This window comes from Patagioenas fasciata, chromosome 2 (genome assembly GCF_037038585.1).
Source record: "Patagioenas fasciata isolate bPatFas1 chromosome 2, bPatFas1.hap1, whole genome shotgun sequence".
Lineage (NCBI taxonomy): Eukaryota > Metazoa > Chordata > Aves > Columbiformes > Columbidae > Patagioenas > Patagioenas fasciata.
Window position 1 is genome coordinate 23,754,088 of NC_092521.1, and position 22,457 is coordinate 23,776,544.

The 22,457-nt window shown below is 38.6% G+C and overlaps 1 protein-coding gene across 5 annotated transcripts in view; it reads left to right on the forward strand.

Annotated features, from left to right (window-relative positions):
- RGS22 (regulator of G protein signaling 22) overlaps positions 1-22,457 on the forward strand; it is a 63,600-nt gene that overhangs the window by 35,841 nt on the left and 5,302 nt on the right. For all 5 annotated transcript variants that reach the window (XM_071803907.1, XM_071803906.1, XM_071803908.1 and 2 more), the window contains 10 exons: positions 527-721; positions 4,942-5,034; positions 5,568-5,734; positions 8,775-8,937; positions 9,548-9,706; positions 11,500-11,562; positions 13,558-13,719; positions 16,653-16,832; positions 18,364-18,525; positions 22,284-22,379. In XM_071803907.1, coding sequence (XP_071660008.1) covers positions 527-721; positions 4,942-5,034; positions 5,568-5,734; positions 8,775-8,937; positions 9,548-9,706; positions 11,500-11,562; positions 13,558-13,719; positions 16,653-16,832; positions 18,364-18,525; positions 22,284-22,379 — 1,440 coding nt within the window. The remainder of the gene's footprint in view (positions 1-526; positions 722-4,941; positions 5,035-5,567; positions 5,735-8,774; positions 8,938-9,547; positions 9,707-11,499; positions 11,563-13,557; positions 13,720-16,652; positions 16,833-18,363; positions 18,526-22,283; positions 22,380-22,457) is intronic.

Consider the following 22,457-nt stretch of genomic DNA (forward strand, 5'->3'; position numbering starts at 1 on the left):
ATATCTCCTGTTACAGGTCCTGTACCATGATGGATTCTCACCAGTGTCAAAAGAACTGTGCAAGAGAATTTCCACACAGAATGAAATCTTATAATTTTTCATTAATTTTAACCTTAAATGTACAGATTCTATTCAGAAGAATTAACATTCCTTCACAAGTTGGCCCAGCACATACTCTGCAAAAGAGTGCAACTTCATGAAGAGTGCAGCTGCTGTAATGATTGTGGTTATCTGAATCTAAGAATGAGCCAAATATCTCCAAACAAAAATTACATTAAATATTATTTTATGATCTAACCATTTTAACAAGCAGGAGCAAAAAATGATAGGGAGGTCAGTTATGGCAATAACTGAATTTTGGACAAAATAGTCATATTTGTAAAAACAAGGCATGTCATTAGGTACATGTTCAGAATAAAAAGCAGGACAGTGGAGGAGAAATATGCATTAATTCTCTCCTTCAGTGGACTCTGACCATTGGAATGAGTAATGGCTAAGAAAACAGTTTTCTTTTGTTTTATTGTAGTTTCTTTATGCAGCTTACATTGCCCCATCTGCCAGTATGGACATTGGACTTCATCAGAGCAAGAAAAACATGATTTATCAGAAAATTGACCCAGCTTTTGAGGATCTATTTGACCCAGCAGAAGAATATATCCTCACTGTTCTGCTAGAACCGTGGATGAAGATGGTGGAAGCAGACAAATGCACTTATGGAAAGGTAACTGATCTGGATGATATAGTGAAAAATTCCTATATTGGGGAAGAAAATCACAAGAATCTTCATATGCGACCCTGTCACATTTATAGTCAGGAAGGGAGAAGTATTATGGGATGTCTTGCTCACCCAGTCCTTTCTATGCTGATGTGTGGAGTAGTGGACTCCTGTGGAGAGTGGATTGTGAATTCTGGAGGAATGTATCTTGCTATGGCAAAATTTCTCTTTGCACTCAGGAAGTGTCATGTTTCTGCAATCTTGCCATTGATCAAAAGTAATTTGCTTATGATGGATTGCCCTCAAGCCTTCTATGTTTCTAAAGACAAGCACAAAAAGCCATTTAGAGTGTCACTACAGTGATGCTAGGTCCAGATTAATTGTATCAAGTATTTCTCAGTGTTCAGAATTAAAGTGCAGCTACTGCTTGGCATAATAGGAAATGTGATATGGTGATCCAGCTGCATTTGCCCCAAACACTTTTAAAATCCTGCTCTGCTGTGTAAGGGCTGACTGTACCCTGCAGGCTTCCTGAAGTAGGTGGCTCAGTGGTGTACTTAGTTCTAACCTCAGAAAGCTTCTGAAGGCTTGCATGGAGCAGGCTTATGCAGGTCAGAGGAGAGGGCTGCAATCCTGACTGCTTTAGACAAGTAAGAACAAGAAATGGTGGAGGCAATGATGGATGCTGCAGCTCTCTGTTCTTTGTAAACTTACCTACAAGTTATCAGCTGTAGGTCAGGCATCTAATTCCAAGTCTCTCTCTTGGATATGGAAGGAGGAACTACCAATGGAGAATCAGGAGTTGGAGGGCAGGAAGTTAGTCTTCGTGTTTTACTCCTCTATGACCTTAGATGAAGCATCTTCATTTTTATGGGAAACACCATCACTTACTGCTGACACTTCTGTCAGCATGTAATGAGACCATGCTTGCATTTCCCCCTGTAAAACATTTTGAAATCCTTTTGTAGAAGTTTTGTAGTACAAAATACAGTATTTTTGTTACTATATCACACCTGCAATTGTTAACTACTAGAACAGACACCTAAAACCAAAGTTGAGAATGGTCTTCTAAGCCTATTAGGTGGTGGCCAGTATTAAACATTTAAGAATGGAGTATAACGACAGAGAAAAAAGACCAACATACAGCAGTATTGCCAGCTTCAACACTTTGCAACTGAAGGGGTTAATGAAGCAGCGGTCTCATCCATATTTTTGTGTTTAATAGTATTTGATGAGTTTTTTTGTTACCCATGAGTTTATGTAAATGTGTCTTGAGTCATTTTATATCTTCAGCCTCACTGTAGCAGTGGGTTCTATAGTTTAATCGTGCAATAGGATAAAAAAATGCTAATCTTGGTTTGTTTGCAAACCCCTCCCTGATCATTCCACCCGGTGCCCTAGGTTTATATGTCATGAGGAACAGTGAACAATTGTTACCTTGTCATATTCTCAATGCTTTCATGCTTTTGCATGCCTCTGTTGTGTCCCACTTCAGTTACATCCCTTTGAAACTCAGGAATCCTAGACTATCTGAACTTCCCTCTTACTGAAGGTGTTCCATACCTTTGTCACACTTGTCACCCCCATCTGTTTCTGTTATTTTATGTTCTTTTGATGATATGCAAGCAGTACTCAGGATCTGGAGGCACTAAGGATTATCCAGTGGCATGATCGTGTTTTCTCTTTTCCTCTTTGCTCCTTCTTTAATTGTTCCTATGATTCTAATTGCCTTTTGACTCTTGGTGAACTTTGAGTGGATGCGCAAAATGTAAGCCAATAGCCATCTGTTATGATTCCAAGATCTCTTTACTAAGTAATAACAGCTAATGGAAAGTCCAAATTTGGAGCTCACTGAAATGACTTAATGTTTATTGTCATTGAATTCAGCTGCCCTTTTATCACGCAGGCACAGTGTCCCGAAATCCCGCAGCTCTTCACAGTCAATTTCATTTTTTTTTCTCTGTGGAATCATTTTGCAAACTTTGTTGTCTCCTCACTCACCTCCTTTTCCAGATAATTTCTGAATGTTTAAAAAAACAACCTCAGCACAGATTCCTGTGAGGCTCCAGTAGAGCCCCACCCCATGATAAAAGTTATTTATTTTTTTATTTTTTATTTTCTACCTTCTAATTAATTCTCAAGGGGACCTTACCTCTCATCCTCTGATAAATTAATTTCCTTGACAAACTTTGAAAGTTTGAACTTCGAAAAAATCTTACCAAAATGAAATATACTAATCCAAACACATCTGCAAAATATTCTCATTGCTTTTCAGCATCTTTTCTAAGCTTTCAGATAAATTATTTTTTCTAAGCTATTTCAGCTGTAATTGTTTATGATCTGCAGAACACCATGTACTTGATCAATCCTTTCATTAACATGATATTTTGTTTACTATCAGCCTAGTCTTACAGTCTGTTGTAAATGTAGCTTTCCATGTGTATTATCAATACTAGTTGTTTAATATCTATTGCCTGTCCTCACTGAGTCAAATCATCAACTCAGACGAGTGTTATTATACAACATTTTTGTATAAAAAGGACTTTGCTTTTGCGCAGTCACTGAATACAATGTTTTCACTGCTTCTAGCAATGGAAGAATTTCTCCAAAGAAAGAACTGAAAATATAAACTTTTGCTTTAAGTTAAGTTAATGCATGTGTCAGGTTATACCTCCTGGAGTTGATCGAGGGACAATCTATTGCCCTTTCAGTTTAGCTGATGGTTTGCTTGCAAGTGTAGTTACGTGCAGACTTCTCAGTACCCTAATAACACAAACATCTTAATCAGAGCACGAAAAAACAGAACTAAATCCTTTTGAGTGCACAATACGTGCGTTTGTGAAGAGTTATAATACACAGACATAAAATGACCTGTTCTAGGAGGCACTAGAGTCTCTTTGTAGTAGGCGCAGGCTGATGCTCAGGCACACTCCTTCCCAGCACAAAGACAAGGTCTGCTTTGTATTTTGTTCAGTTCCTGGCTCTACTCTTCCCTTTTGTTCTACCATACAGCAGGATATATTTGGCCCATAATGAAACAAGATATTTTATCAACAATTAGGTGAGTCCAAAATTGTTTATTTGGGACATGGTCAGTATGTATCTACATTTTTATCTTTAAACGAAACATGAAAACATGAGAGTTCCTTTTTGTTGTTGACTCTCATCCTGTCTCTATCTGCGTTCTGTTTAAACTTTATGAAAAATGTTCTGAATTATTTTCCTATTTACTTTTAAACTACATTTTCTTTTAAAGGAAAGAACACCCAAAAGCATGTTATAGCAGTGGAATAGAGTTACACTGAGCCTGAAGGCATTCAGATAACACGGTGATTAGCGTGGTATTCACATTTAGACAAAAGCGTAATGAATATTAATCTAAAAACTCTGTTTTCTCTCTTGCACATAAACTCTTGTATAAGAAGACCAGAGCTTTTTAATATTTGTAATGCGCGTGCTAATTAGTGTAACGCCTTGGCTGTTTTTTGCTGAATATCCTAAAAACTGCATTTGAATGCTTTAGTCAGCTGAGAGGGTCACCAAACAGTTCCTTATGCAGTTTCCGATTGTTTGCACATAACATGGAGAGCTGCTCTAGTTGTACACATAAGTTAAAAAATGCTGACGCTTCATGAGTTCTAATCACGCACAATTTATTATTTTAATACATTACCTGGTACAAAGCTAAGGAAGGGGACAACCTGAAAGTCTGAAAGCTTTCGCCTTCATTGTTTAGGTTATCATTGCATCTTTCTTGTCTTAGATTCTGTTTCTGGAATTCTGTGGCACTTTATCTTTTGGCGTTTCACACTGAGAGTTGCAGTCTTACGACTTGTTTTTCTGTGTCTCAGTGGCACTTTGACATACAATATGCTGGTATAGGCAATCAGGTAAGTCTGACACAATATACACAATATAACATACACAACATAATTTAGCAATTTCTTTAAACACAAGGTCCTTTTCTTAAAGATACAGTTGGGTTATTTAGTGGTGGTCTGTGGAAATCTAAATGTGATCCTCACAAATCTGAAAATTTGTTCTACCAGAGGTTTTAACTGAATTGTTTGTCACAAGGATGTGATTTCTAGTGTCTTCTAAACATCAGTCTCATTACTGGCAAACATATTCTTTTCTATCCACTGTCACTGGCAAGGTGCCCATCCAGTTCTCCATCTTCCTATAATGTGTACTATAGGGATGACATAAGATATTATTTTTATTAGGTGGAGTTGGTGGACGAAACTCAACAGCTGGATTCCGTGTACTTTAGAGAGGTCCAGGCTTTGCATCACGAGAGTGGTTCCAAGAAGGATGAGGTAAGACAAGTACCCACTAACAAAAACAAACTCTTTTTCTATCAGAGAGGGTTAACACTTTGAGTATCAGCAATGAAAGACTAACTACATGCCAGTTTGGAGAAGCAAGTAGTCTGATTCCTACTAATTCATTTGGGAGAATGATTGCCAGCCATTGTGTCAATTACAAATACAGGTCTTCAGTCAGTTACATCAACATCAGACCGCTGCGTGATTGGAGTCAAAGAGACAGTTTCCACTAAAGTCTGTGGAATGTATTTTGGGCCCTTAATCTTGAGTAAATATCTCAATTTCAAGTAAATTACAGGTATATATTGGTTTATTTGATTATGGAACCTGCACACACTGGTATGTTGAAAGCAAACATAAAGGTAAAGCTGATTAAGAGCCAGAGCCTTAACTCAATTTATTTTCTCAGCAATCAAAAAGCTATTCTACAGAGGCAGAAGTTGTCTAATACAAGGATTATTAGACTGAACAAAATATAGAGATGAAAAAAGCAGTTAAGCAAGTGAAATAATTTCTTCCCTCAGAATATTGTTGCTGACACTGTTCTGCCATCCTGCTCTGATGCTCTCAAAGAAGATCAGCCATTGCGTCAAGTTCCCAAAGAATCCACAGGTCCTAATCTATCTGACTTGATCCGTGACAAAGAGAAGTTAGAACAGTTCTGGGCTTTTCTTAATGAGCGTTCTGCTGGGTATGTTTCTTTGTTATTATTGTTTTACCCATTTCTAAGTTCAGAAGAAATCTTTGCTAGGGATCTTGGCTATCTAAATGTTCACAGGTTTTAGTATTTTTAAAAAATGTGTTCATATATATATGAAATGTTCATGCACGTTGTTCAGACAACTGAATTGTCTTAACATTTTGGGGGTAAAAATTCCCCTGTCATAACATGTTTGTATTACAGTTCTGCTTTCAGTTTCTGCTTTGATTAGTGGCAAACCCCTGAGTAGAGCAATTAGTCTACAATGAGTAAAAATTTCTCTTTTTTTAGTACAGATTCAGTTTAGTACATTGTAAAAATTAAAGCTGGATGTTATAAAAGTGTACAAATAGAAGACAGCCACGTTATTCTCACAGTGTGAGAGCAACCGCAGTTTTGTGTTTGGAGTGATTTGAACAGAACTAAGTACCAGCTTGTAGCAGAGTCAGTTAAGGCAGGGTTTTTGAAAAAGTGAACCCACTTGTTTAAAAATGAAGACCTAAACCAGAAGTTCTAGCAGAAATAAACGTGAATTAGCCACCTTTGTTTTTTTTTTTTTTTTTCCTCAAGCCTCACATGAATCTCTGACCTGTTTGAGGAAAAGGCGAATATACTTTCTGAGTAACTGCAAGTCCTTAAATTTTCACTTCCCTCCTTTAACCTGGGTTCCCATGAACTGATGATTTGCAAATTGCCTATTGCTTCAAGTCAAGCACTACTATAACTTGAGATTGGATATTGGTCATCTTTTTCAAAAGTGTCCAGAGATGGACATCTAGCACAGGATTCCTCTGGCCAAGACTCAATGTCATCACTTCTGCTTATCACCATGGGTTCCCTTTGTAGCCAGAGAGAGAAATACACACTTCTGCACACAACTCTTCTAATTCTGAAGGTAACATCTAAAAATGATTTGGATGGATCATTCTCAAAGATGGCTATCTCTGCTCACTGACTACAAAAAGACTGTAGGTAATGAGTTCAGATGGAGATTCTTATGCTCGGGGTGCCTGTGGTTAAGTGACTTCTGAGTTAGCTGTCTAGACCAGTAGTCTCTTTATAAATTGTACATATGCGCTACTGAAGTTCTGTTATTTTCTTCTGGCCACCCAATGAATTGTCTCTCACACCCTGCTTTCGAGACCGCTGGTTGAGGTCCTCTCTAACTAAGGAGATGGTAGGAATCACCAGAAAACTGATCACGGGTTAGGATGGGGTCTAGATCATAAGAGCTCAGTTGCCTCTGGGACTTCCTGCCTCTCTGTTAATCACAGACAAGTCTCATCTTAAGTGACAGAGCCAGACAGAGAAATGTTTAATTTATGGACAAATTTTCTTTGGTAAAAGTTCATAATGAAGAAAAACATATGAAAAAGGCTCACAAAACAGCATTTTAGAGCTGAGTCCAGACCCAGTAACTCTGAAGTCCAGCTGGCATGTTATAGTAAAGATGCTTAATGGTGCTATAAGCTGAAGGGATCCTATAACTAATGGAGTCTGGAAAATTTCAGCAAAAAACAACAGATGTGTCATTTGCCTCTTCATCAAAATTTATGACTCTGTTATTGCCCAGTTTTAAGTGATCCACATTTCAGGAAGGACAGGCTGCTGAGTACCTGGGCACAAATTCTGGTAAGAAACTAAACAAAGTTCCATTAATTAATATTTTGTTAAAAATACGGGTTATATTCACACAATTGCAGGACAATTTGTGTTACTTTGGGTTAGTGGGTTACCACTTGTTTGTCTTGCCAGACTAACTGACTATGCATGTGCCTCCTGATCAGGTGAAAGGAAAAAGAAGATTATGTTAGGATAAGCCACCATTGTGAACAGTTTAACATAGTACACTTTAAGATTATATGTTTTGCCTTTTAAATAAGATGGACATATTTGATCAGTTGTTATAGGTAGATGCCAAGGAGTAACTTGGATTGCTTGAATTTGAGTGAATTTATCCACATTGTGATGAACTACCAAATGAAAGAATTTCAGTCTCAATAGAACTTAAGTCTGTAAGGGTCTCAAAAGATTTCTGAAAGGGTGACATCTGTTCTTAAATCAGTCAGATGCTTTTGAAAGTTTTACTCATAGACTAATGCCCTGAAAAAGCAAGTAATTAACCAAATGAAAAAGTGAAACAAATTTGTCTGAATTTAATGTTTTATATTTCCTGCTGCAAATACAATGAGTGTCCTCACAAAACTTCACCTAATAAGATACTATCAGAAGAGAGTAATATAAATTAAAGTGGAATTGTAGGTATATCTCTTATTCTGTCCTCTGGTTTTATTCTATAAATCAATATGTATATTCCATTAAAACAAACTTAAATTGATAGTGTACACTCAAATGATTATGAACAATATATAGATGAAGAATTGCATATGAAGATTATTTATCACTTATTATGAATAAAGAAATAAGTAGTGGGATCAGTAATTTCCAAAAAGAGACAGCCCACAAAAAGCCCTAGAAACAAAATTTACTATGAATTGGTTTTGTCTGCTTGACTGCAGACTGCCTTAAGCTTCGCACAGGATAGGTAGGGGGTGATTTCTGGGGCTGATGTTCCCAACTGTCATTCCTGCTCCTTTCTCAGGCAATACAACGAGGAGGCAGAACAGGGGGTGTCGAGTCGTCTCTCGGTGGCTCAGAGCCTGCAGTGCTGCTTCAAATACTCATCTGTTTCATTTTTCATTCTCTCTGTGAGCTCTGTGCTGTGGCTCCAGTTCACAGTCCCTGCTGGATGGAGCAGCAGCACATTGAGGAGGTTATTCCTTTCAGGATACTCCAGAAGGGACCCTAAATGAGATCCTTAAGATGTGCGTCTGATCTGCCTGCTCAGCAAGTGCCATGGTCTCACCAGATGGTATTAGCAAAGAAAAAATGACATAAAATTTCAGTCCAATCTGACCTGGTATTTAGGACTTGAACACTTTGGTGGCTTGTGGTTAAACTAATAACTCCCTAGAATGTTGATGAAATTAACTCAATATTGAAATAACATTCTGTTTAAATTTATTTGTAGCATGGATCTCATGTGCTGGCTAGATATTGAACAGTTCAGAAAGATGCTTCACAAGGATAAAGAGAAAAGGGAGGAAAAATCTAAGGACATTAAAAACAAGTACTTAAACAAAAAATACTTCTTTGGACCCAACAGCCCAGCTACTAGAGAACAACAAGAACAGGTACCAGTTACAATAAATAAAGAACAATCACACTAAATATGACTGAGATAAAAGTCCATAAGCAACTTTATTCCAGCTTTTCCCCAAGCTATTTCCTCAAGTTTTACCTATATTTTTAGCCAGAAATCTGGTTCTATTCTGGTTGTGGGGGTCCCCTCCTTCCTGTTCAGGTTCTTCTTCCCTGTCCTTATAGAACATCTCTCTTAAACCCTTATCTTAGGCCACAGCCAGAGCGTGCACAACACAGCTGAGAAAATGTGTAAAAATGGCTTTCAGGCAGAGTGACTAGTTCCAGCTTTCTATTTTAGTATGTCAGTAAAACCACAGACAGCAAGTCTGAGCTGTGGTACTCTGATATATCTTGATACTTAGGAAATTTACTTGGTCAAGCTGGGGTATTATTTGCTGGAGTCTGTATTCTATTATAGGTAGGGACAAATGTAATCTGTTCCCTTTTATGAAAAGTACATGTGAGCCTTGGGTAAGCATGCATTAAATGCTTTGCTTACAGTTAAGCTCATGCTTTGCTAAATCAAGGATGTAGAGAGATAAAGGACTTTTGGTATACACAAAAGTTTATGTCATGTGTTATTGTATTTGGATTGCTTAGCTAATACGTTCAGGTGGAGGATGGGGACAAATCCTTCACGATCGACTTTCGGCAGCAGTTCTGCTAGAAATTCAGCAATGCGTCCAGAAGAGATTAGAAAAACAATGGCTGCCATTGTTCCTGGCAGATGAGCACCATGCGGTGGAGGAACAAGCAAAGGTAATTTTTTTAACAACAGCAACACATCCAGGCATTGTTTTTTGTTTGGCTCATAGTTTACCACTGAGATAAAATAGTTCAGAGTAAAAGCAGCCCACAACTCACATTCGGTTTACATTGAAAGAGACACTCTAGCATGTACAGGTTGAAGCATTTAACTTGATAATTGTGAAGGCAATTCCTCTGAAGGCGTAGCCTGGCTAACATTTTATTGTTAGATCCTAAATCTGAAGGCGCTGATGTTAGCTCTGCTGCCAGCCAGGATGCCAGGAGAGTAAACTAATCTTTGCTCTAGTGCCGCGCTCCCCATGTGCCATTCAGCCCTAGCAATACACTTGCACACAGAAGAAATGCTGCTTTGTGTGAAGAATTTGCCCAAGGGGACAAAAACACAAGCAAATGAGTGGGCTTCTCATGCTGTGTTCTCCCTCTCTCTGATGCTGTCCGTATTCTCCCATCTGGAGTTGCAGTGCCTGTGGAAATGATTCTAGGGCTTGTGAAATTCTGCTGAGTGGGGAGGTTAACAGCTATAAGCCTGGTTTCCAATTGGTTACTTCAGGAAGTTGCCAGAAAACCAGGAATAAGAAGCCTTTCACTCCTGCTGGCTCATTAGAAAGACCCAGGAATGGGCAGAGCTAACATCTGCCTTTTATGAGAGTGCCTCCGTGACTGGGATCTGTGCAGGGAGATCATCCTGCTAGTGACAGAAGCAAAAAGACTTGGCTTTTTGTACTTTCACAAAAGCTCTGAAATACGAATGTCATAGCAGAAAGAAACTTCACAGCTCCACCAAGCAGAGACATAGGCAGACTACTTTGATTAACAAAACTTATTTTCAATGATCTTTTCAACCTCAGGAAGGTTGGCAGATGTGCATTTGAACTGGATCCTTTTCATTGATTCAGAGCATGGAGCAATCTGAAAATTGTAGGTTCTGATAAGGCAAACTGTAATTTTCATAATGGTTGTGGTAAAGCAGAATTTCCTAGCCTTCTGCCCTTTTTTAGCCGAACTTTGCTTCCTTTACAAGTGGTGGCAGAAGAGCATGAGATGAGGCTGAGCTCCTTCCAGGTCTGGGAGCTCATGCCTCCGCCTGCACCTGCTGCACGACGCTGGCAGGGAGAGTAGCCCGTGCAGTTTGGAAACTGCTGTGTTCAACTCTAAAAGCAGTCTACAGGAAATACATGCTTCTAATGAGCTTTTAGTCTTTTCATAACTCCATTTTTGTCTGACTGCTCTTTTTCTTACTGCAAATTCAGAGGATGAAAAGGTCCTTTGAAGAATGTATTTTAGAAGAAATGAAACCAGATGACATTCTCCGCTTAGCTTCATATTTCACAGTGACCAAACACTGTGGGCATGCTATGTAGTCTTTATTCAGAAAATCTGCCCTTGATTTGAGGTGTATTTTTGCTACAAAGAAGCTCCAGGATCAAGCCTGTATTTCTGATACCGCTGTCCAAAGGAACTAAAAACATTTAAAACAAACAAAGTTATAACCCAAAATCTGTTCCCAACATAACTGGTCACTTGGAACATTATGGGTAAGGAAAAGCAGTGGAAAAGCGCAGTTTGACTGCCATTGCCTCTTGGCTTCTCTCAGTCCCCAGTCTTAATGATCATGTGCTGATTTATAGCTGAACAAGGAATAGTGGGTCCACAACAAGCTTCAGATACAAAGATCCAAATGAAGACATATCAACTATTCTGCCAGTGTGGTCTCAACCATTAGTGGGCTGAACATGAAACCAGAAGAATTAAAAAAACAATTATAATCTTTTGTTCAACTGTAGATAAGGGACACAACTGAGGATCTTCCACGCCAAAAACAGGAGAAGACAACTAGGATGTGGAAGGCAAGTGAAGGTTACTGTGTTTCTTGTGTCTTTTCTGTTTGGACCTTGCACATCCTTTACAATTTCCCTGCTGACAGTGTGAAGCCCAAATGTAATGCTGTCAAAAACATGCATGATTGTATTTGCTACAGTGGACTGATTACTCCCATTGCTGGTGAATTTAGTTCTCTGCTGGATGTTCACAGTAAATTTGTCTCCCTTCCTGGCTGGAGAGGTCATACATGAAAAAATATGTCTCTTGTCCTGAGCTTTAGAGCAGTCTTAACCCTCCTCATACTGGTATTGTAGCTTTAATTCACTTTTATCTGTATTTTGCATGCAGTGGACTTATTGGGACAAGCTGTTCATTCCAGCATCTGGTAGTTTATTTATTATTGCGAGTGGATTACGTGCAGACACAAACGGGAATGTGAAGTATGCAGTAGAGTGGGCAGGTTTAATCATATCTCACAGTATCTGTTTCATTTAGAATTGTATTTTAATCTTACAATACTGAGATAATATCAATTTTAAACATCTTAAACCTTTGTAATAACACATTTCATCAGATGTTTGCCAGTTTTTTCCTCTTGAAGAGCAGTGAACTCTTTGTGATTGCCAGCATACAAGTTGTGGACATTTATTCCGTTGAACATTTATTGTCTGTTGAAATCAAACTAGAGACCCGGTCACCAATTATCCATGCAAACCATTAGCTCTAAAGGGATCCACAGTGCATGTGGGTTCTGTTAACTGAGTTTTCCCCTTGCCTGTTTGTCAGGAAGATGGTTATTTTCCATGTTCTGCTCAAGGTTGTTGACCCATAAAATAAGAAGTGTTCATATATTAGTACAGGGGTGGGAGCAACATTTTGTTGTCCTCTTCATGAATATGCCCCAGAAGTAATTTTTCCCAGAAGTTGCCTAAACCCCGGTCACAGGGGATAGAACACATTTGGAGAATTGGAGGAGGGATGAGAAGATGCCACCTTACTATCTAAGTTGAAATGACTTTATTTTAAGCGAAGGAACCTTTGGACAACCACCCTTGCCCTTCTGCAGTGGTGGATTCTCATCCCTGGCAGGCTCTGTGGCAGGACAGTAAGTGTAACCCCTGTTTTTAAGAGAAGATACAAAAAGACTTTCAGCTTAGAATCAGGTTAGATTTCCAGGACTGTCTGCAGCAACTAAAGAAGTTTCTGTCCCATGCTGGCCATTGAACAGCACTCCATCCCTCCAGGACTTCAGGAGTTTTACAGCACTGTTAGAAGATAGTTTTCATTCATCTATCTGCTAACAGAGGGGGGTTGTTAGGCGTGCTCCTCGGTGACAGCACAAGAACTGTTTGTTCAGGAAGGCAGGCCAGCCTGAACTTCATTTCAAACAAACTGTCCCTGCATAAGCCATCTTTCTTTCTCCACCCTTTCAGGGCTGCCTGCTGCTTTGTGCTTTGCAGCATGAGCATTTCCAAAATGTCTTGATGACTTTAAATTTTATATTACTATTGGTAGCTTTATTCCACAGAGACCAAACTCTCCAGCTTCTGTTTGTGATCATGGCAACACATTTCAAAGCTCATTTTGCTGGTGAGATCCCCGTCAGAAGCGTTTTACAACTTTAAGCTATGTGGTTTGTCTGTTCCTTTTTCTTTGTTGTTTGTTTTCACAAAACTCAAACTGTTCTCTAGAAAAGTAGCCTGTTGCCATAATCAATAACAATAGCTGTTTCCATACTTTATAGTATGTAGTCATATGGTCTAAATCATTGTCAGTCATTTCCTCTCCCATCACATCTTCCAAAACATGTTGCCCAAACCAAACTGAAAAAAAAAAAAGAGAAAAGAAGGAAAGAAATGAAACCATGCCACATTCTATTGTATCCATGTCATAAACTCGTAAACTACTGAAAGTTAGGGTCAGTGCAAAGATAAAAATCAGACAGTTTATGCTAACTAATGCTTTTGTTATTGCTTTTTGAAACAAAGTTTATTTGGTGCATTTATTTCTTCTTTTGACAGCATGTGGACAATAAGTGGGTTTCTTCATCTAGTGAAATAATTGCTTTCCGCAAAGCGTTGTTGAATCCAGTGACAGCGAATGAGTTTCAACGCTTTGTGTCACTGAAAGGAGACCTACTGGAGAACGGAGTGCTCTTTTGGCAAGAGGTACAGAAGTATAAGGTACGGTGGCAAAATGGATCAAGGGAGATATCATTCCGTTTGTAAGCAAATGCATCTATTACTGCATATTAGGAGAATTTTAACAAGAACATCTCTAGGCATTTTCTGGTTCATAGTAAAACCTCTTTCATTGCTTGAATTGGTTTTTTTTGATGAAAATATGCACTTGTTAAGGGTAGCTACTTTTAATGACTTGAATATATTATCCCTGTATGTCTTTATTGTTCTTCAAACTGTAATAATCTCTTAAGTCTCTAAAGGGACACCACAACCTAGCTAGTGCCTGGATTTTGGTATACATTTATTGAGCAGTAGAAAATATGCAAGTGCTAAAATGTTCATTCTGTCTTTAGAGTTACATACTGCTAAATAATGGGATTATTGCTGAATTTGGTAATCTCTCAAAAATCAGAGAAAACTTTAAAATTTATTCAAATGTACAGATGTAAAGAGAGTATCTACCTAAAAATCTTACATGTACAATGCACACCCCATCTCCCTTGTGCTCTGTACAGTCACTTTTGACGGCAGCTGAGGATGTGGCCAAGGTGAAACATGATGGGGAAGGTCAGCAGGGATTGCCTCTCTCTCACATACATGCCCCTTTGTGAAATTGCTGCTGTGTGGGGTGAAACACAATGGGAAACCTCAAGAGTGAGCCTTTAAATCACACTGCACCCTCCTAATAGCACCCTAGAGTGAATGCAGGGCACCACGCATCTTTCACTTGTTCCTTATTCTTTTTGCCTCTGGGATATGGCAGATGCAAAAGTGCTGCTGGGGTGCAGAGCCTCTCCTGGGCTCCTGGACACAGCCTGGGTGCACGGGGCAGGCAGCATGAGGTTAGCTGACCTGCTCAGAAATCAGGAGGTAAGCACAGTTGATGCTACATTAGCACTTGGAGATCCTGCTGCAGGCGTATGGGTGTGTTTTCACTGTTTAATTTTACACATTTGAATTTGGGGTGTGCTTTAGAAGATGAAGCTCCTCTGTTTCCAGGTGGAAATCTCCCCTCCTCACAGAGGCTCATATCCCCAAGTGAAGAATCATCGACTGAAATGCTCTCTGGGGTGTTGCTGCCTCTCTCTTGGTTACAGAGCGACTAGCTTAGACTAGAAACTTCACATGAAGGCACCTGAAGTTCTGTAACATAAATCCTTCCCAAAATGTTTGATGTTTTTTTTTTCAGATTTGTGACTCTTCATTGCTACATTGTGGAGGACATGGAAACTTTCTGCAAATTAATGTGGAGTGTAGTTTAGACTGTTTGCTTTGTGGATCTGCTCTCTGAAGAAAGCATTCATTGTTTTGTGTTCCACTCCCTCTCCTTCATTTATGTTAATTTTATTTGTCTTCTTATCAAGAAAAAGTACAGTCTGACCATATTTCTCCATGCACATGATTCGTCATGGTTGGCAGCTGATGCTCTTTATAGAAGCAAAGGGCTGGAATAGTAGGAGTGTTGTGGGTCAGGCTGAACTGGAGGAATATTGTCAAAGACGTGGGCAGCACTTTGCACGGTGCATACTTGTATTGTCTGGGCCCTATCATGCCATCAGTTTAGACAGATCCCCATTTAGGAGTCAACGGTTGCATTGCTCCTTGTAATGCATCAGGCTGGCAGCACATCTTGGGACAATCAAAAAACAAAAATATTTTTAAAAACATATGAAGAAATAAAATGCTGTGGATCATTTCCATCTGTTTCTCTATGCTCATGTCTCGTCCCTTTTCATATCATACGGCTTGTTTGCTTTCCCTCTTACTACAGCTCTCTGCCTTTTCTTCTATGCTAGATGAGCAAAGGAAACCATAATATATTCTTAGGATATATTGAATATGTCTTTGTAGTGCCTTACTTTCTTCATTGTAGCTGTTATTTTTTCTTTTTTTTCCTTCACAAACCTAAAAAGTATTCATAATAAAACAAGCCAGTGCTTTCACATTCCACATTTCTGGTTTAAATCCCTGTTTCTAATTTCTTTGCAAAGTAAATATCCAGCCTCCTATACCAAAACTAAGTGTGTATTCTCTATTTAGAGAGCTCTCTTCCTGAAAATTCTCAAGAGTGCTCCTCGTGTCTCCAATAGATATATGTGATAATCTCCTAGTGTTATAGAAATTTCTTGATGATTCTGGATAGATGGAAACCTCATGTTTCAGAGTGTTTGAAGGAAGTTCTTTGAATTATTTTTCCTTCCTGTCAAAGTCCAATGGTAGTACTGTCAGAATGTGAAAACACAGTAATAACAACAGGTTTTACAGTAACAATAGGGTCACATTAAAAAAAAGTAGAAAACCCTCAGTGTTCCTTTGAGTCTCACCTTTGTAAATTCAGGTTTGTTTTGTATTCTGTTCTGCACAGAGTTACTTCTAACACTGGGGTTTTGTGAAACTAGAAAATCTTAATGAATAGCAGAACTAGAAGATTGTACTGGTAGCTGAAATTGTCCCCTCTCATGCCAGCGTCCCTGGTTATAATACCTTGTACCTTCTAGATAATCCCTCTCTTTTCTTGGAGTATTTTTTTGTCTTTTCGTTACCATGGCTATGCTGGTCATAGCAGGCTCATTGTGAAAATCAGTGCCTCTCACACCTGTAGGTGCATTTCTCTTCTCAGAAACACCTCCTATTTGCCAGTAATGTAATTAGATGGAATGCAGGTTAAAAACTATCCTGTTACATCAGAATATGCAGGCAGAAATTACCCCTAAAAGCAATGATTGCTATATATCTGTATTTGTAAACCAGAAGTCCCACTCATGTCTTAACTATGTCTTCCATCATGCATATTTGCTATAATAATTTTGTCCTACATACTAAAGGAATCTACTGTGTAATTATTTTTGCATGACTCTTTGATCACTGGGCCCCTGTAAAGGGTCTTGTGTCTCCCTCTACATTGACTGAAAATCCTGTTTTTCATCTTTCAGGACTTGTGCCATTCTCATTGTGATGATGCCACAGTCCAGAAAAAGATCACAGCTATTATCGACTGCTTTATTAATTCTGCCATACCCCCAGCTTTGCAGATTGACATCCCAACTGAACAAGCAAAGAAGATTTTGGAGCACAGGAAAGAACTAGGACCTTACATTTTTAGGGAGGCACAGGTAAGAAGCTAAGAGAATCTCTGTAACAGATCTGGCTAGAGTCTGTGTGCTTGGTTGTAAGGATGTTTTTTGTTGTTTATGTGACAATTTGGACTCTGTGCATGAGCCTGGGCATGTAGAAGAACACTGTAGTCATGAATTTCAATGAAGGCTGGATGGTGGATATGACAGAGAGGCTTCAGATATTTACTGCTTAATAAACCAGACAATCTCTGACAGCTAGCTGATCCTCCAAAGGTGCTATCTGGGTCTGTGTTGGGAATTCGGGCAGTAGAAATTATTTCTGTCTGGTTTTAACTGCTTGTTCTTTACCACTTGGTTAGTGTCAGAGAAGTAATTTGTAGTTAGAAAGTTTGTAGTTTTTGTAGTTTATGAAAAGAAATGCAGATGTGAGTAAAGCACAAATCTAAACTTACAGAATGCCTTTCCCTTCTTTATTATAGAAAGTCTTTATTAAATGGCGGTAGACAATATTCTCTCTGATCTTTGTACTAATCAGACTGAACAGCAATTTGTGAGACTTTACTATGGACCTACTATTTTCTTATTCCTTGTTACTGTCTTCTGTGACTTATCTACCTGAGAGACCTAGTTCCTCTTTTTTTCCTATAAAATTGCCACCAACACCTTTGAACATCAACTGTGAGTCCATAAAGTATTTGGATCACAAAAGATGGATGATTTGTCAGAGAAAAGTGTTCATAGAGGTCCTAAGAGAAACAAGAAGTCTCATTTCAGCCCACGTAAAACCCAGTGAACTCCAGAAATGTGGCACAAAACCAAGGGAAGAACTTGGCCAAAAAGCTGTGACTGGAACATGGCAGTGACTCACATGCCACTGTCAACTCTGTTGAGCCGGAAACAGTGAGGTGCTGGGCTCCTTTGAAGCCATGTTTCTCAATGAGAATTAAACATCGACATAAATTTAAAAATGTGAGCCTTAGTACGTGCAGCACCACAATTCACTCAGCCCCTCTGTTTGCTTTTCTAAAATTGTTTTCCTTATTCTAGTTCAAAAAAGACCCTGTGAGAGATTATATCATTTAAAAATTATCCAAGATTTGCTCATAGATCTGTAATGTGGTTTAAGAGCCTTTCCAGAGGCAAAAAAGTATTTCCTTTCTCTTAGGGAGGGAAAAAAAACCCTCTCCCTAATGAACTGAATATTTGGAATGCTTGAGCAGAACAGTGGTGCAAAACCAATCCTACTGGTGTATATTTTATCAGGAATACTTGTAAAAAATGATGGATGTTTTCATTAATGCAAACAATTGTTTAGGGAAATATAAAAAAAGAAAGTGCCTTTTAACTGTGTTTTAGGAAGATTTCTCACCAGTAATAAACACACTGATGAAAAGCATGTGCCTAGCAAAGCTGGGCTGAAATGTCAGGACACAGTACGTGGGAGGAATAAGGCTGTGTATTCAAAAAGAAATAGTTATTTCATTCTCATGGTAAACTGCATTTTATTTTGCAGTAAACTCTGTTTTCTTAATATGGCCAAGACTGACTTTCTTTTCTTTCTATGCAGATGACTATTTTTGCTCTTCTGTTTAAATTTTGGCCAAAATTTTGTAAGTTTCGGAGCAGTTTGGCTGGTGACAACATTCTACTTGCCTTGGAGAGAAAAAAGGGAAAAAAGATGCAAAAGAAGGCAGGCAAAACAGAAGAGGAACGGCTCACAAAGTTTCAGGTGACAGCTGATGAAATGCATAAAAACTCCTTCAGGAGCAAACACACGTGAATTCAAATATCCCTTTCTCAGCCTGATCCAAAGCTACCGAAATCTTCTTGTTAGAGTTCAAGCTTTACATGCAACTCAGTCCTAGGACGATTACTTCCCAATCCTGCCAATGCATATACATATGTTTAACTTGAAGCAGATGAGTCAATGGAATACTCCTTTCATTAAGCAAAGGGGAAAATGTATTTTAGTAATCTGTTGTGTCAAGAGAAGAGAGAAAAACAGGGCTGAATTTTAACAAAACCTCTGTCTACGGTCCATGTATACAATGGGTAGCTGCAGACCTGTGCACTTCTTTTTTGTACTATTTTAGAGTATATGATCCTGGGTCACTATTGAAAGCAAAACAAAACCAGATTTTATCTCTGTTTCTCAGAAGCAGCATTTGAAAAGTCTGCACATTATTTAAAATGTTTATGTGCTAGTTGCTTTGTATAGTCTTTGTCTTTTCTTGAATATTTCTCAGCTTTGACAGTGTTAAACTGTTCACAATGAATTTCCAGACAGTTTCAGTGCATTAACAGAACTGTGACCTCTACAGAGGAATGCTTACTTGTAAAATTGTTTTTCTTGGAATTTTGTTATTAAAATATAATGGATTCTTTTTCTATTGATTATAGGCTTTGCAAAAGTTTATTTTTTACAAAATGTAGTTGTTTGGCCAGCTTTGAGGAGAGAACATTCCTTTATGGGCAGAGAAATTATTGGACTTGAAAACTATCATAAGTAGCATTAAAAGACCTTTACATATTTTAAATACCATGTACACATGTGTTGAGATATTTCTCATTATGAGAACCACATGAGTACCTGGACAGATACAGACATATATGCCCCTAAGAACATGTATACATTGTTACACTCTTTCAGACACATGAAAACTGAGGACCAGTGAAGCGTTACTCAAGGCCACACACCCATGTCAGGTGAAATCTAAAATCCAAGAACTCACGTTCCTTTCTCCAAAGCACGTTGCCTCCATACAGAGATGTCTGGCAAGGCCATTGGCAATACTTACAGTGCAAAAATGCAATATTTCAAAGTAATGCACTTTTGCATTTTCATGGACTTATTTTTTCCATCTGTTTGTTGCCTGTCTATAAGATTTCTGATTAAGATCAAGGAAATAAAGAACAAATCTTGGCCAGGAGGGCAAAAGCCTAGCTTTTAATGGGGAACAAATGGGAAAGGTGAATTACCCTTCTAAACTGGGAAATAGGGTAAGAAATTTTAGAAAGTGACAGCGAATGTAGTTGAGTAAACAGTTTGCAGATTATTCTCACAAAAAATTGTCAGTAAACCAGTTACCTTTTAAAAATTTCTTGAAAGAACCGGTGGAACAGATAAGTTTCTCAAACCCTTTTGCCCCTCTATTATTGTTTAAAGAATTTGCCATTCCTTGTTCTCTTGCTTGGCATTTCTGTCCCCTCAGTGATAATGTAACTATTCCAATAGTCCAGTATCCCTGAAGGATACTGATCAGGATCACCCAGCACAAGCAATAGCAGGTTCACTTGGCAGCTCGTAGAAGGTGATTTCTTGGCATTTAAAATAATCTCTATGCTCCTCTGTCCCAGCAGCCTCACACTGATGGAAAGATCCAGCAAGGTTAGAAACGACTTTTTTTCTGAGATTTTTTTTTTCTTTTATATATATGTATATATACACATATACACACGTGTATATATATATACACGTGTGTATATGTGTATATATATATATATGTGTATTTTCTTTTTCTCTACACATCAGTTGCCATTTTGGATTTATGTCAAACAGAACAAGAGTCCTATGGAGGAATTTTACTTTCTCCCTTCTCGCAAATTTGTCCCTGGGATGCCCAGACTACCTGTGCTCACCTCACTTTATGAACCAACTGTATGAGTCAGACTTTTATGTAGTATACTGTAAAAAGTGGGCAGACAAGGAGGTTTTCACTGCACAATGATGCATGCCTTGGTATTATTTGACTACTTCAATATTTTCTGTGTAAGCCTATGGAGCAAATCCTATTGGAGGCTTCCTGGCAATGGACTTGGTGCAGGGAGGAGTATCTGACAGTGATGGTTGCCATGCGAGCACTGTACAATGCAGAGACCTCTTTTAAGCTTAGCATCTGGAAGGCAGGGATGTGTTGGTACAGGGTGAAAGAAGCTTAGACATTCAGCATAATGTGATTGCTTCAGTGTTGACCTGAAATAGTTGTTTTAAAAGCTGTTGCCTTGGGAGAGCATGGTTTGCTTCTCATTTTTCACATATTTGCCCTTAGTGCGGCACAGCTACATGGGCCCACCTTTGGCCCGTCTGTAGATCTGTTCCTTTGTTAGCTGCCAGATGCACATGCCGCCTACTTTAAAAAATATCATTAGTCACCTTTTACAGACTGCCTTGATGCCAGTATTTGTAATTTGTTGTATACACAATTACGTTTTGCCTCCAAAATAGATGTTGGATTTTTTGCTTTCAAGTGTACAAAATAGTTTAAACCTACACTGTAAATCTGTACTTGTTCTTTCCATGTGCTTAACAGAGAAAGGTAAACCCATAAGCGTTAGTTTTCCCTTTCCATGTTTCCCTTATCTCTCTTAAAACTTCTTAGCAGTAAGCTTATTTGTTAGAAAGTAGTGTAATGCCATGGGAAATGACATTGCCATAACATTGGTCAATTTATTATGGTAAAACATTATTAAAGACCTCATTTAATTCACCATTCTCCTTGAGAAGGGTAACAAACACAAACCGTAGTATATTAGTATACACACTATTTCTGTAGCTGATTCGGCATCTGTGTTATTAAGCCTTCTGGAGCAAAGATAAATGCCAGACTGGCTGGGCAGTTCTATATACCCAGAAGTCACCTGTATAGATTATGGGCCCATAGGACACTGGGGGTGATGAGGAAGGAAAAAGGCACCTTGGGAGCAAGGAAACAGAGTATTCTGATCCTTTTTTGTATCTCCCAGGGGCTTTCTGAATGACTTTTGGAAACCATTTGTCTTCTCTTTTTTTTTTTACAATTTCTCATTTGCAACATGGGAGGGTTATATTACTTGCCTAATGGGGATGTTGTGGGGTTAATTACGTGAAGTTAAATATAAGCATTGGCTGATGTTCATAAAGAGTTTTGGGATCATCAGACGGAATGTGCAGAGGTGCAGCCTTAGTAGAACACTAAAACAACATGAAAATGACCAGAGCAGTTTACCAGGTGTTACAATGCCTTGTCCTTCATTGTAGATGTTTTAAATGAGATTGACTGTTTTCCTAACGTGTATACTGTAGTCCATTCACAGCTACTGGACTAAGCTGGAACTAATAATGATAAATCCTATGGTCTACGTTTATACCTGAGGCCAAATTAGAGGATCACAATGGCCTCTCTGTCCTTAAAATATACTCTTTTGCAGATCTTCCCTCTCACTCAACTATATTTTGGAGCAGGGATTGAATCTGAAAGGAATATAGTCAGAGGAGTATAGAGGTCAGGAAACTTCGATTAGGACAAAGAAATACTTTTAAAAAGTAGTATCTTCTGCTATATCTTATTATGCCCAATGTGATGAATTATGAAACTGGGCATTACAAAACACTACTGTATGTGGCACCATCTCATTTCCAATGACAATTTTTGCTTCCTCAGACTTTGCTTTTTACTTCAACTTAGTAACTCTTGCGTACATCTAATTATGAGTTCTTATTACTTGCAGGGTAAAGAAGTGGGGACAAAACTCACCGGTGCTTTGGTAGATGAGTTTGGTGTGGAGAGAGGAACAGCATCATTTTCAGATGGATATGGGCAGCAGGTGAATAATTAACATGTTGCTACAGATATCATCACTCAAGAGAGATAAAATTATCGTGGGAGAATGGAAGGTGGAGTT